The sequence below is a fragment of the Paramisgurnus dabryanus genome, chromosome 12 (assembly GCF_030506205.2).
Source record: "Paramisgurnus dabryanus chromosome 12, PD_genome_1.1, whole genome shotgun sequence".
NCBI classification, from domain to species: domain Eukaryota; kingdom Metazoa; phylum Chordata; class Actinopteri; order Cypriniformes; family Cobitidae; genus Paramisgurnus; species Paramisgurnus dabryanus.
The window spans coordinates 20,742,560-20,757,982 of record NC_133348.1 but is presented as its reverse complement, the minus strand read 5'-3'; the positions used below and the strand labels follow the sequence as shown (position 1 = coordinate 20,757,982).

General features: G+C 36.1%; 1 protein-coding gene and 7 non-coding genes across 9 annotated transcripts; all 8 read left to right on the top strand.

The window, feature by feature from the left end:
- The first annotated feature begins 3,211 nt into the window (after positions 1 to 3,211).
- LOC135739155 (U5 spliceosomal RNA) lies at positions 3,212 to 3,327 on the top strand. Its single transcript, XR_010528843.1, has one exon. It is a non-coding gene; the product is annotated as a U5 spliceosomal RNA (small nuclear RNA).
- A 608-nt stretch (positions 3,328 to 3,935) lies between these two features.
- LOC135739160 (U5 spliceosomal RNA) lies at positions 3,936 to 4,050 on the top strand. The gene has a single exon (XR_010528848.1). It is a non-coding gene; the product is annotated as a U5 spliceosomal RNA (small nuclear RNA).
- A 592-nt stretch (positions 4,051 to 4,642) lies between these two features.
- Positions 4,643 to 4,757, top strand: LOC135739158 (U5 spliceosomal RNA). The gene has a single exon (XR_010528846.1). It is a non-coding gene; the product is annotated as a U5 spliceosomal RNA (small nuclear RNA).
- A 604-nt stretch (positions 4,758 to 5,361) lies between these two features.
- LOC135739159 (U5 spliceosomal RNA) lies at positions 5,362 to 5,477 on the top strand. The gene has a single exon (XR_010528847.1). It is a non-coding gene; the product is annotated as a U5 spliceosomal RNA (small nuclear RNA).
- A 1,444-nt stretch (positions 5,478 to 6,921) lies between these two features.
- On the top strand, positions 6,922 to 7,036 carry LOC135739157 (U5 spliceosomal RNA). The gene has a single exon (XR_010528845.1). It is a non-coding gene; the product is annotated as a U5 spliceosomal RNA (small nuclear RNA).
- A 573-nt stretch (positions 7,037 to 7,609) lies between these two features.
- Positions 7,610 to 7,724, top strand: LOC135739156 (U5 spliceosomal RNA). Its single transcript, XR_010528844.1, has one exon. It is a non-coding gene; the product is annotated as a U5 spliceosomal RNA (small nuclear RNA).
- A 501-nt stretch (positions 7,725 to 8,225) lies between these two features.
- LOC135739154 (U5 spliceosomal RNA) lies at positions 8,226 to 8,341 on the top strand. The gene has a single exon (XR_010528842.1). It is a non-coding gene; the product is annotated as a U5 spliceosomal RNA (small nuclear RNA).
- Positions 8,342 to 10,898: 2,557 nt separating this feature from the next.
- Positions 10,899 to 15,334, top strand: ociad2 (OCIA domain containing 2). 2 transcript variants are annotated; one of them, XM_065257132.2, is made up of 8 exons: positions 10,899 to 10,950; positions 11,903 to 12,135; positions 12,883 to 12,967; positions 13,528 to 13,581; positions 13,759 to 13,806; positions 13,913 to 14,051; positions 14,170 to 14,255; positions 15,194 to 15,334. In XM_065257132.2, exons 2-7 carry the CDS (start codon positions 12,064 to 12,066, stop codon positions 14,252 to 14,254), a joined length of 483 nt encoding a protein of 160 aa, XP_065113204.1. In that variant the 5' UTR covers positions 10,899 to 10,950; positions 11,903 to 12,063; the 3' UTR covers position 14,255; positions 15,194 to 15,334. The 2 variants fall into 2 exon arrangements, with proteins under 2 accessions (XP_065113204.1, XP_065113203.1); XM_065257131.2 differs by having other exon boundaries at positions 10,918 to 10,950; positions 12,877 to 12,967.
- Positions 15,335 to 15,423: the final 89 nt, after the last annotated feature.

Genomic DNA, 15,423 nt, shown 5'->3' with positions numbered 1-15,423 from the left:
GGCTCAGCTGTGCACCAGAGAGCACACTTGGGGTAACTAAACAATGGTGAGAGCACTGTGAGAAAGAGAAATATTACTAGGCGAAACAGCTAGTTGAGTTTGTATAACCAGTATGCGTTGCTGCTCTCCTAAACATTTCTATGAAAGTTAGATTACAATTTAACTTGGTTAAAATATTGTTGTATAAAATGACGTGGTATTTGTAGTGTTTTCATTGATTAATAAGTAAATAATAATAAACAATATGTACAGGTGCTTTTGTGTTTGATATTAGAGATATTATAGTTGCTAAATTAAGTGTGACTCTTTTCTGATTTCAATATAGATTTAATTAAACAAAGGGCTGTATGTGCTACATTGTATTTAATGTATTAATGTTCAGTGTGCTTATGTGTTTAATGCATTGTAATGTCTTGCTTTATCCCAGAACTTTGTAAGGTTTAAATATAGTTTAAAGCTAAAGTGACCAGCATACAAAATACTCATGATTTGTTTTTTTCTACTTCCTAAATAGACCATGAATTTGTTCTAATAATCAGCAGCTGAATGGCTGGAGTGAAATACAGAGACTTTTGTTTAATCTTCACATTCTGATTACTTGGAGATTTCCAAATCCACAATTTCTGACGGTGAACTAAAATCCACACACCTCCCAATGTAATGTGTTGAGGAGATAAAAACTGAGGTGCAGGCCCTGTCTTCCATGTTAAACAGTGTTTGAATTAGTGAAAGAAACCCCAAATAATCACACAATATATTATGTTGTTACAGCATGTCAGATTTATTTATAAATGATTGCATTAAAATATTTGCATTTGTCCACACTGTGATGTTTGCTCGATAAGCTATTTATGCAATATCTATGCAATTTCTTTCTAATCTTTTCCCCTGCCCCCCTCTTCTAATAAACTATTTCACGCACTTATTATACGTAACAGATGTATTATCATTTAGTATGTAGAATAATTTAGTATGACACAATGGGGCAGTTTTCTGGACAGGGCTTATCCTATTTCGAGACTAAAGTGCATGTTTGAGGTGCCTTTATTAAAAAATATATTTCACTGACATATATCAGTGCCATTGTTTTGTCTCAAGATGTGCACCAGTATTGGTTTTCTTGCAGGGTATATTTGTTAAAACTACTTAAATGTCCTAACTAAGACCTAGTCCTTGATTAATCTTAACCCCTTTCTGGAAAACTGTCACTTTGTTTTTGTTTTCAGTTTACATTTTAATAAACATTTACAAATATTAACAAATATGTGTTTTAATAAGACATTGCCACAGGTGTACAAATTCAAGTACCTGAAGTCACAAAACGGAGTCGATCTTCTAAATTTAAGGTTAGGGTTGGGACAGTTTTTAACAAATTTAGCCAACACCAAGAGACCATTCCCTGTCTGACTGTATTGTGCCAACTGTAAAATTTGTTGGAGGAGGTTTAATGCTATATTGCTGTTTCTCAGGGGTTAGGCTTGGCCCTTAATTCTTGTGATGGGAATTCTTAATGCTTAAGCAGAACATTTAGAACCATGCTTCCAACTTTGTGGCTCCTTTTATTACAGCATGACTGCCCCGCATTGCACAATTCAAATCAATAAAGACAAGCAAGATCTATCGTTGGATGAATTTGGCGTAGAACTTGACTGGCACACATAACCTCAACCCTATCAAACACCTTTTGGATGAATTGGAACAGAGATGGGGAGCCACTGCCAGGCCTTCTGTTAAAACGTCAGTTTGACATCATAAATGCTCCACTGATAAGTTGGGGGAAAAGCCCACAACAAAATCTTGTAAAACGCTTTTCAGTAGAAAGAATTTGGGGGACCAACCTTAGAATTTAATGTCATTTAAAATCCTTGTTTGTGTAATGGTCAGGTATCCCAAATAGGTTTGACAATATTGTGTAGCTAATCATTGTTTTAACAAACTGTTACTGTAATAATTGGATATCATTTCCAGATCTCAGCAAAAAATAAAACGTCAAAGCTCCAGTCAAGATTGACTGGCAGGAGCAATATCATGGTGAGATGGTAATTGTAGTCCGGACCACACTGAGAAAAGCGAAGTGAGTTTATCGTATTTGATAATAGACTTGTTCGACTTTATGCAGCACCGCCAGAACTGAAAGGCGGATAACGTCAAAGTACCGCGAGAGCGATTCGAAATTACACTTCTCCGCATGATTTCTCCAATCGCTCTCGCGGCACCTTGACGTCATCCGCCTGTCGGTTTTTGTGGCGCCGCCAGACCGCAAGACGCACAGCTTTCGAATCGCTCTCGCGGTAGTCTGATGTCACACGCTGATGGGTCTGCGCAATAACGTATATAGCTATTCGAGCGGTTTTCATTATGTTTCATCTATCTCTCTCTCTTTCTAAATATTGCTTTATAAATCTTTTGTTGGCGGCTCGGTAAGTACTTGCTTAAGGGCAACATTAAAAGTAAAATATGTTTAATTAACGTTTAAACTTGGGTTTGCTTGGGTTTTCTCATGGTGTGCTCTAATTTGTCAGGGAAGTCACATTTATCGTTTTTATGTTGTTAACGGGGACAGTTTCACTGCATTTTAATTACGTTTGACCAGTTGAATGTATTTCATTTTTTTATTGAGTTTCATTTAACTAGTCAATTGAGCTACAAGGAGTTTACGTGTCTCATAATCAAAATGTCTTTAGTTATTTACAAATTCTATAACGTTCTGCTTGGTGGATTTTATTTAGTAACTGGTACAGGTCACTGATGTTCGTGTTTCCGTGTCGCAGAGATCCTTTATAACGCTTTAATTATACAACATATAATAAACATATTTACAAATAAACATTTTTCTTCTAGACATTTAAATTAATGTTTTAAATATGGTATTATTATATGCAGCAATAGATCTATTAACTGTTAAGACAACATTGCATGCTGTTACTTTTGTTTATTCAGAACGTAAATAGTTGATTGTTGTGTAGCGTACAATTGTATATGAATGTCGAGGATTATGAAATTGTGCTGTGTGGTCCGATCCTAACTAGTTGTACTGATTGGCATTGAGCAAACGGAGAGACCACAGAAACTGTGTGGGGGAGAGGGCGATTTTTAAATGGATCGTGAGCATCTCTGTGCCCCACTGTTGTTGGTTTGGTATTTGGTTTACCGTCACTGATGGTTGTGTTTCTTTTAGTAGGTCAGAGTTCCTGCACCGTTTTTCTACAGTACACTCAAGTTTCACCTCATATCGTATAAATCTTTCGCCTTTTACTAAAGATTTCCGTGGGGAGGAATAAAATGAGTATAATATAATTTTTGGTTGCTCTACTTAACTGTGGGGCTTCTAAAACGGTTTAAATAAGAATGGATAATTTAACTTATAGAGTTAACCATTGTTGTAAATATTCAGTGAGATACTGTGATCATGTTGGTCTGTAGGGGGCGTCATGGATAAGGTTATAATGTGTTGCCTTGGTTGCTCTTTAAACGGAAATTTTAGGTATGTAGAGATCTTCTAGTGATTTGTGTCAGTTGATCAATGGGTAAAATACGATTGAGCTTGGATAAAAACAAATAATACATAAATACATCGAACATGGTACACATACAAGTACAAATGTAGCAGGTATTTTGTGCTGAAACTCTCAACACAGCGTTTGCATTATATAACTTCTGTTTATTCAACACGCAAATATAGTGGATAGCGTACAACTGTATTAATGTCAAGGATCATTGTGTTATGTACGTCCGATCCAGACTGGTTGTAACGTTACTGAGTGGCAGTAAACAAACGGAGAGACCACAGAAACAGTGCGGGGAAGAAGAGTAGAAGGCGATTTTCAACGGATCGTGAGCATCTCTATGCCCTCTACTGTTGTTTGTTAACTACCGTCACTGATGGTTGTGTTTCTTTTAGTAGGGCAGAGTTTCTGCACCCTTATTCTACAGTACACTCATGTTTCACCTCAAATCGTATAAATCTTTCGCCTTTTACTAAAGATTTCCGTGGGGAGGAATATAATGAGTTTAAGCTAATTGTTTGATGTCCTACTTATCTGTGGGGCTTCTGAAACGGTATAAATAAGATTGGAAAAATAAAACATAAGAATAGAGTTATTCGGTGTAGGGCTTGATTGAAATGTTGTGTTAAATGATGTTCTATAGGGGGCGTAACAGATTAGGTTATGATGTATTGCCTTTGTTGCTTTTAAACGGATATTTTAGGAATATTGAAATGATCTAGTCATCTGTGTAAGTTGTCTAAATTGGTAAAACCTACGATGGAGCTTGGATAAAAACAAATAATATATAAATACATTGAACATGGTACACATACAAGTACAATGTAACAGGTATTTTGTGCTGAAACTCTCAACACAACGTTTGCATTATATTTTAACACGCAAATATAGTGGATAGCGTACAACTGTATTAATGTCAAGGATCATTGTGCAATGTACGTCCGATCCAGACTGGTTGTACTGACTGGCAGTAAACAAACGGAGAGACCACAGAAACAGTGTGGGGAAGAAGAGTAGAAGGCGATTTTCAATCGGATTGTGAGCATCTCTATGCCCTACTGTTGTTTGGTAACTACCGTCACTGATGGTTGTGTTTCTTTTAGTAGGGCAGAGTTTCTGCACCCTTCTTCTACAGTACACTCATGTTTCACCTCATATCGTATAAATCTTTCGCCTTTTACTAAAGATTTCCGTGGGGAGGAATAAAATGAGTATAAGTTAAATTTTTGTTGCCCTGCATAACAGTGGGGCTTCTGAAACGGTTAAAATAAGAATGAAGAAACGACATTACGATAATTTGGTGGAGGGATTCAATGAAGCACCGTGTTTATGATGTTCTGTAGGGGGCGTACTAGATTAGGTTATGTTGTAATGCTTTGGTTGCTTTAAAACGGATATTTTAGGAATATTGAGAATTCTATTGATCTGTGTCAGATGTTTAAAAACCTAATGGGTTAAACATACGATGGAGCTTGGATAAAAACAAATAATACATAAATACATTAAATATGGTACACGCAAGTACAAATGTAACAGGTATTTTGTGCTGAAACTCTCAACACAACGTTTGCATTATATAACTACTGTTTATTTAATATGCAAATATAGTGGATAGCGTACAACTATTAATGTCAAGGATCATTATTCGATGTACGTCCGATTCAGACTGGTTGTAATGACTGGCAGTAAACAAACGGAGAGACCACAGAAACAGTGTGAGGAAGAAGAATAGAAGGCGATTTTCAAACGGATCGTGAGCATCTTTATGACCTACTGTTGTTTGGTAACTACCTACCGTCACTGATGGTTGTGTTTCTTTTAGTAGGGCAGAGTTTCTGCATACTTCTTCTAAAGTACACTCAAGTTTCACCTCAGTACGTATAAATCTTTCGCCTTTTACTAAAGATTTCCGTGGGGAGGAATAAAATGAGTATAAGTTAATTTTTTGTTGCCCTACTCAAACTTAGGGCTTCTGAAACGGTTAAAGTAAGAATGAAGAAACAAACCATTTGAATTACTTGATGTAGAGATTCAATTTATGGTGTATTGTAAGGGGCGTATTAGATTAGATTAGTGATGGGATTTATGGCTCTTTGAGGGGATCCGGATCTTGGCGATCCGTTCCTTTCAAAGAGCCGTTCAAAAGAACGGCTCTTTTGGCTCTTTAAAATATTTAGTCAGTTTTAAGAAGCCAGCTTAGGGGCATCTCAGTTTATCCTGGAAATAATCACTAGGAGGAATGATGAGGTGAGATTTGTAGTCTAATAATTAAGTTCAGATATCTAAACCAATATCTGAGTTTAAATTATTCTGAAATATTGATTTTAACCTCATTTGTCATGTGTGGACTATATATATATATATATATATATATATATATATTCCATAGGGTTGCACAAAATCCCTCTGCTTAGACAGTGACATCACTGTTTTGGATTTACCTTTAGTACAAAATGTGTGTATGTGTAAATCTACTTTGACTTATGTTATTCATACAATACCTACTCACAAATAAACATTAAAAAAAAATCCGGCTGCAATGAATTTCTGTGCAAAACAGCTTTTACTACAAACTCTTCCACAAATTAGAATAAATAAAATGGAAATAAATGTCTACATACAGTCCACTATTAATACTATTATTACGGTAAACTTTGCAAATAGGACATCTGGGGCACACCGTTTTTTTTCCACTGGAGTTCTCACGTGAACGATGCGTGCACAACTATCATCATGTGCACCCCTCCCCCTATAACTGTTCTGTCTCGCGGAGGAGCTAATTTGTGTGCATCTGTGTGAAACACGCATAGGAAAAAGAACGACAGAAAGAACGGCTCCCCTCCAGCCGCGACTCGGCTCCCATCGTTCATGTTAATGAGCCGTTCAAAAGAATCGGTTCGTTCGCGAACGTCACAACTCTAGATTAGATTATTATGTAATGCTTTGGTTGCTTTAACACGGATATTATAGGAATGTTGAGTTTTTCTAGTGATTTGTGTCAGATGTTTAAATACTAAATGGGTTAAACATGCGATGGAGCTTGGATAAAAAAAAATACATAAATACATTAAACATGGTACACATACAAATGTAACAGGTATTTTGTGCTGAAACTCTCAACACAACGTTTGCATTATATAACTACTGTTTATTTAATACGCAAATACAGTGGATAGCGTACAACTGTATTAATGTCTAGGATCATTGTTCAATGTACGTCCGATCCAGACTGGTTGTTATGACTGGCAGTAAACAAACGGAGAGACCACAGAAACAGTGTGGGGAAGAAGAGTAGAAGGCGATTTTCAAACGGATCGTGAGCACCTCTATGCCCTACTGTTGTTTGGTAACTACCGTCACTGATGGTTGTGTTTCTTTTAGAAGGGCAGAGTTTCTGCACACTTTTACTACAGTACACTCATGTTTCACCTCAAATCGTATAAATCTTTCGCCTTTTACTAAAGATTTCCGTGGGGAGGAATAAAATGAGTATAAGTTAATTTTTTGTCGCCCTACTTTACTGTGGGGCTTCTGAAAAGGTTAAAATAAGATTGGATAAACATGTCATATGAGTTGCCCTTTGGTGTAGGGGTTAAATGAGATGCAATTATTATAATGATATGAAGGGTTTGTATTATTTTATATAACGATGTATTACTCTGGTTGTTAAAAACGGATGTTATACCAAAGTTAAGATTATTTAGTCTGTGTCAGTTGTCTAGATATGGGTAAAACACTTAGGCATGGATAAAAACAAATTATGCATAAATACATTAAACATGGTACACAAGTACAAAAGTAACAGGTATTTGTTTGTGCTGAAACCCTGGACAACGTTTGCATTATATTACTTCTGTTTATTCAAAACGCAAATATAGTGGAAAGCGTACAAATGTCAAGGATCATTGTGCTGTTTGTCCAATCCTGACTGGTTGTACTGACTGGCAGTAAACAAACGGAGAAACCACAGAAACAGTGCGGGGAAGAAGGCGATTTTCAAACGAAAGTGAGCATCTCTATGTCCTACTGTTGTAGTTTGGTTACCGTCACTGGGGTTTGTGTTTCCTTTAGTGTGTACGAGTTCCTGCCCCCTCTACTACCATAAACTCATGTTTCACCTCAAATCGTATAAATCTTTCGCCTTTTACTAAAGATTTCCGTGGGGAGGAATAAAATGAGTATAAGTTAATTTTTTGTTGCCCTACTTCAATGTAGGGTTCCTGAAACGGTAAATAAAAGAATAATATGTTAATGATCGAGATACTTAATAAACATCAGTTTAATCATAGTTATATAGTTAATCATAAATCGTAGTAATATACTTATAACTTTCAAATGTATTTTTTGATTACTTAAATAAATAATACTTGATGGCGTATGCAGCTTGCATGCGACTTCAGCAGGCTGCAGAATCGGGATTGTGGTACGGACCATGGTACGGACAGTGTTTAAGCGCAATCACGTGACCGCCGAGGACAAACACTTTGACCTCCCATGATGCATTGCATGTTTTCCTGTAATATTCTTAAGTTTTATACAGTTCTTTATACATATAAATTCATTTAAGATATACATTCCGATTGCCTTACTCGCGTGTTGTAATATACTAGTTTAGTTTAATTTGTTTAATTTGTTTGATAAGCGCAACTGTTGAGTTACCGTCACTGGTGTTTGTGTTTCGTTTGGTGTGCCAGTGATCTTGCACGTTATCTCAGCCATACACTCATGTTTCACCTCAAATCGTATAAATCTTTCGCCTTTTACTAAAGATTTCCGTGGGGAGGAACACAATGAGTCTAAATTAATTTTTTGTCGCCCTACTTCAACGTAGGGCTCATATGTTGGTTAAAGAAAGAATACACAGCATATTGATTAATGCGTAATAGAGCTTATTATATTAGCTTCAATGTTAAAAACTCAGTAGCTACTTATGATGAAGTGGAAACCTTAGTCTGTATTACCTAATAAAGAGTTAATGTTTTATAAAGTATCAAATCTACCTATGCTTTTGTTCTTTATCGTTCTGGTGGGCTACATTGTTTAGGAACCGTTTCTGAGATGATTGATTCCAGTAGCCGGAAGTTAGATCGTGTGTTTCCGTCATTTGTCGTGAAGTTTCGTGTTTTTCCATCCAAGACCATAACAATCCCACGTGGAGAAACACAAATACTTTTTTGCGTTGAAAATTGTGTGGGGGGTCGTTTTATTCTTGTTTTTATTATATTGTCAATTATGTTTAAGAACATGCAAGTATAAATCTGTCTGTTGTTATTATGACTGTATCTGGAAGGTTAAAGGCATTTGTTGCCTGTATGTATCATGGGGCCTTATTTCACTGTTTTTGAGACAATATAACCAAACCAGTTCTGCCAAAACTCAATTTGACTTTAGTATTTTTGCATATCTGCTTAGCTGGAAAACACAAAAAGCTACAGAGAAACTGACTGCTTGTTTTGTTCTCACACAGTGTTTGGATCATATTTTACTTCCTTGCGTCAAATATCGCCTACTTCTATACTATATAGTATGCAAAAATTAGTATAAGTATGTTATATAACGATTTACTGAATGCATACCTAGATTTCTCAGCTAGGAGGTTACTTGATGAACACTTTCCTATCTCATGAGGCCACAGTAGCCTAGTAGCAAACACATTTAAAGCGCACCTATTTCATTGCTAAAAACAACGTTATGTTGTGCATTTGGTATAATGCAATGTGTTTGCGTGGTTTATGGTTAAAAAACTCATTACTTTCCACATACCGTACGTTTTCGTAGCTCCAGATTTCACTCTCTGTGAAAAGATCTGTGTCCCTGATTGGCCAGCTAATCCGTACGTTGTGATTGGCCTGAATACCTCTGACGTCAGCTGGAAATGTGACGCTCCTTACCATGTTTAAAAGATTCTTGCTGCTTCTGAAACTGCCTTCTTCCAGACAATATAGTACCCGAAAAGCAGTAGGTGAGGGCGAGTAGTATGTCCGAATACATAGTATTCGAAAAACAGTATGCGAAAAGTACCCAGATGACCTACTACTTCAGGTTAGATTTTGCAGTGTGCATACGATGGACACATCACTATCCCAAGATGCTCCGGGAGAGGAGTTATGCAACGAAAAAGATGACGCGTTGTCTTATTAGGCTGTATTTGCCCTGGAATGACATGAGGTGATGACGGCTCTCCTGATTTTGCCAAGTGGTTGATGTCCTCAGGGCAACATTATATCAACCAATCAGATTTCAGAAATAAGTTTACAGTTTGTTTTAAGTTAAAGCTTACAACCAGGATTAGCTGTTTCTAGACCATTGTTTTTCACTTATCATGTCCCTCTGATTTTGGGGTTTGGTTATGGTTAGGGTTGGGGTTTGGGGTGGGTTTAGGTTTTATTTAGAAAAATGTTGTCCTTGGGTCAACACAATATGTTGCCCTGAGGACATCTCTCACTTGGCAAAAATCAGTTTGAGCACGTAATGACAACGTATGTCACGTAATGTAGCAACATGGCGGATGTAGTACGTCCGAATCTTATTCATACTACCAGGATTCATACTATACAGTACCTACTGTTTTAACGGTAAGTAAGTGACTACTTACTGCAGAACCTACTCCACAGTATGCGGTTTCGGTGCAATGCTGCTGACAGGAGTTAATTTAAGTGGGAGGAATTATGATAATGTCAGTCTCGTCCACATCAACAGGCACAGAAAGTTAACTGTTGACTACAGTCTGTGTGTTTGTTGTTGTACAAGGAAAGAGTTTTACGTTGGAGATGATAACTCACGTCATCTTTACTTTGGGGTATGTACCTTTTCAATATCGTTAATATGTGCTAATACACACCGAAGGAAATGTTAAATTATGAATCGGACCATAGGTGCTCTTTAAAGAGCGAATACATTAAAGATACCAGAAAACTATGAACGTCCAGCTCTGCTCAAGTATAATTGATGCATGCATCAAGAAATTGATTACTCTTGGTTAAAATGTACTTGTTTAACAACACCTGAGTATTTTTTTTTTTTTTTTTTGCTGCTGTTGCTTGTGTTATAGGTCAGTGCCTCCCAATCCTGGTCCTCGAGGACCCCCTCCCAAAATGTTTTAGATGTCTTCCTATTTAACACACCTGATTTAACTCATCAGCTTGTTAAGGGAGACATGTTTACAATTTTTGAAGGGGGCTGATTAGTTGAATCAGGTGTTTTAAATAAGGTCTCTAAAATGTTTTGGAAGGGGGTCCTTAAGGACCAGGATTGGGAAGCACTGTCATATGTGAACAAACATTGAGGTCACAAGACAATACGATGGTGGATGTAATCTGTCTTCAATTTATGCATACTGCACCCTATATACTATAGCATATATAATGTACAGATTTAACAGTCAAAGTAGTTCTCTAATTGACCATGTTGTCTGATAAGGATTTATGAGGAATGCTGGACAAAGGTGAGCTCTGATTAACTTGGCAAATACAAGCCATTAACATGTCAGTGTATATATATATATATAATATATATATATATATATATATATATATATATATATATATATATATATATATATATATATATATCAAGGACAAGAAGAGAGGAAATTAATGTTTATCTCAAATGACATATAAAGGGGATTGACAATGGAAATAAGTATTCAAAGTGTAAATATCACACTTTTTACATGAAGCTATCCTCATGCTTTCATGCTTAAATTACTGCATCCATTCTTTAGTTATTTTCTGATATATTGCTAGTCAATTATAAAGCCCGAAAGTGTTGAGGTCCTTTGTAATAAACAGAACTTCTAATGCACTACAACTCATCATGTTCCTTATCACAAAACTCCAGACTTTTAGTAGTTAAAAAGTCCCAATTTTTCCCACATGGGACCCATAGCTGGCACCTAAACTGTAAAGCAGCCATTCTGACACCTGAGAAAGTGCCTGAGCCCCGGACAGTATAAATCTAGATTAAAGACACATCTCTTCAACCTAGCATACATAATATTTGCGTCCTGAACTTTGCATTTTGTTTATAAAAAAAAATGAATAATAACTATCCTCTATAAGGCTTTGAACCCCTTGCAATTAGATGATGCCAGCTCATCAGTCATAAACTGATTAATATTATTTTTACTTTGTCTTCGTGAATTGTTGTGTTTTATGTGTAGTTTACATAGTATGCTTCTGTAAAGCTGCTTTTCAACTGTGAACAGCGCTGGCTATACAAATAAATGTGATTTAAATTAAGATGTGTTAAATCCATTCACACTTCAGTTTTCCAATCTAAAGACATATTGTGCAAAATCAAATAACTTCACTTTTAGATGCGTGTAATGTGCAGGGCAAGCATGACGTTGCAGTGTGGTTAAAACCAAAAGGTGAACTCCGCCCTTAATCCTACAGATCATCAAGGCACTGCCCCTATGGGAGGGGCATGTACAAAGTCAATGACAAGGGGGGAGCCTAATGAGGTCTAAAGACAAACAGCAAAGCGAGTGAAAAGTATCTTTAAAAGGAAGGAGAGCAGACAAAGAGAAGAAAATACAGAAACGATTGATACAAACATGAGCACAGAAGGAAATCAGAATGCAGGAAGTGAAGCAGTGAATGGCAAATGCAACAAAACTGAGGGGAAGGTATGAGAAGACACTTTAAAAGTGAAACATGGTTTTTATGGTTTTGGAGGAGGGGTTTACTTAATTTTTAAACTTGTTAGAAGTATTAAAGTGATTTGATCTTACATAGCTGCGCATGGAGATGTGTGTTTGAAAATCTATATGTGAAAATAGTACATTTCATTTGAAGGTTAGTTCATAGGAAAGTTCATATGGTTTATACCAGGCATGCAGATGTTTGTAACAATACGTTCATCTCAATTTGTGTGAGATTGAGTATAGATGACTTACTCATGCTTGCATCAGCTTTATAGTCACCATGTTTACATAGTGTGTAGTAAAGCTTTCCTTTTCCTGTTTGATAAGACCGTTTAAGATTTATTGTTACAGATTTACAAATGTGTTTTGAAAATACAAGTTTTTTTAAAACCAGCCACATGGTTAGCAACACATGGTGATTGTTTAACTTAATGCTTCCCAAATCCTGGTCCTCCCAAAAAGTTTTAGATGCCTCCTTATTTAAAACACCTGATTCAACTAATCAGCCTCCTTTCAGAATGGTAAACATGTCTCCCTAACAAGCTGATGAGTTAAATCAGGTGTTTAAAAAAATAAGGAGACATCTAAAACTTTTTGGGAGAGGGTCCTCGAGGACTAGAATTGGGAAGCACTGGCTCATTTAATTGGCAGTGATTTCCTGAAACAGCATCTTTGTAGAAGTTGAAGATTGTTCAGGACTACTATTCTCTGATCTGCTTGTAGTTACAGTGTCCCATAAATGACCCAAATTTTCCCAAAGACGAAGTAAAGAAGATATGGAAGGAATGTCAGTACGAGAGCTTCTGGTATCGAGGTAAAGTCACAGACATCTTATCTTTTGAACTAATTTAATATCACTATATGAAACATGGATGTGTTCTGTCTGAAATGTGATGGGCTTTACTAAAATGTTAAAGGAAGTTAGTTTCATTACCTTTCAAAACGTGTGTTTTAGCTCCCTTCCCCTCTTAAGTAGCCTACTTGACAGATGGAGGTTCAAGAATTTTTCCCAAAAAGGGCGAATTAAGAAAAACAGAGGCCCCTTATGCTTCAGTGATTATGTTTGAGCTGGAATTTGGTTTACCATTAGTACAATGTTTGCATAGGGAAAAACAAAAGGTCTGACTGTACAGTCTGGTAGTTATCCACAGCTGGCAGTGATCTGTTAAGAGATGATAGTGTCTCTGGTTTCATCATGCTGCTGAAGTGCCCTCTTGTCAAACCAGCCCCCTTTGCATTCACTGAGCATTTCAAATCTGAATCTTCATAGTGTCCCTAAATTTTTATACTTTACACTCAATAATTTACATGCTTGATTTGTAATTTGTAACTTATTTTGTCATACTCAAAAACTTGTGTTAAATGTCTCCACAGCTCTTCCTCTGTCTGTCGGGAACATGACTGTGACAGGTGGCCTTATATACAGTGGTAAGATTCTGCATAATGTGTTTGACATTTGACTATAGTCTATCAGGACAAAATAATTGTCTTGTAAATGCACTGTGCTTTTAAGAAAATGTAGCGTTTGACATGAGAGAAAAAACTCAAAACACATTAACCACTATTAATGTTATACTTATGGCTTTTTAACCTATTTTTTAACAGGTGTTTGGAATAAGTCAAAGCGATTTGGGTATTTTCCCAAACTGATTTGTAAGTTCAACCCCTTGCAACAATCCATAGTATCATTACTGTATATTACCGCAATATCTTGTTGCAATACAAACTGTTAACTTAAATTGATACTTTTCCTATGTAGTGGCGGGCATTCTGGGTTATGCAGTAGGCAAAGCTTCCTATATCCCAACTTACAGAGAGAAGTTTAATAAACTGGAACCTGAGTTCAAAAAAGCGTTTGGTTCAGGGTTTGGACCACCTGGATTTGGACCTGGACATAAGTAAGAAATTGTCCATGTGTGAATTGTGGGTTGTCTATTTAATTAGAGGTTTTAGTTTTAAATGTTTGCATGCAGTGTACCGAAATTATTATTTTTTTTTATATTTTCATTTAAACAGACATTGCCACCATGTGTGTGAAAGTTGCAAGAAAGAGGGAAAAGAAGCCACACCGACAGCGTCTGATGCGCCCACTCAAAGCTGATGTAAAACATACCTAAACACACCCATTTTAACACACTAACCCCACCTCTTACTAACATGTATATACTTGTACAAAAAAAACCCCATTGACACCTATTTATGTAAGGAATAACTGACGACAGGCCTTGAACTATTCAAAAATATTTACGATAAATTTTCCAAATAATTTAAAAGACCGTCAATTATTCTCCTTATCCCATGGTTATCACAACATAAAAAATTATTCAGATATTTTAGTTTAAGACACCTATTGTCAATAGGAATATTATCTTACGCATCTCATAAAGTTTTGTTGCCATTTCAAAACTTAATTTTACAGCGAGAGGGAGAGAAAGACTCACCCGCTCACTTTGCTATATATATATATATATATATATATATATATATATATTATCTGGAATGAAGCAAAAACAAAACTAAACAAGCAGACAACCAGTGTTTATTTACTGTGTTCATTTTCTTTTATTTATTTGATGTATTCTCACGTCTTTCTTTTGCTACCACATATATATTTTTATTGAAATTAAATAAATGTTATTTCAGTTAAACCAGCAATAAGGAACTATAGGCGGTTTCCCGGACGGGATTAAACTAGTCCTAGACTAAAATAAATGTTAGAGCTGTCCAAACTGAAAACAACTTGCACTGACATATCTTAAAATACATCAATGCCCTTTGTTTTGCCTCAAAATGCACACAAGTACTGTTTTTAGTAAGGCATGTTTGTTAAAACTTTATATTTCATAATTAAACTAAGGCTTAATCCTGTTTTAAGATAATCTCTGTCCGGGAAACCAACCCTACATGTGTGCAATTACTGAAAAATAATGCACACCCATAAAACGTTTCTCAGCCAATTAGAACGAAGTATTCAACAGCCCTGTGGTATAACCACACCATATCAATGTCAAAGGTAAATCTATCATTGTTTGTGTTACAGGGTCGTTAAAATGAAGAGGACACAGCTCATTAAACAATGTTTTTGCAATGAATTTTTTAAAATAAACATCAAACTTTAACAGCTTCCTAAACAATGTTTCTGCAATGACTTTTTAAAATAAAAATGTATCTTTAAACACAATGCAGTGCTTTTCTTCCTACAGCTCAAATGGTAGATCATGGCGGCTGCGATGCCAAGGTCATGTTTTTTTTTTTTTTTTTTTTGCAATA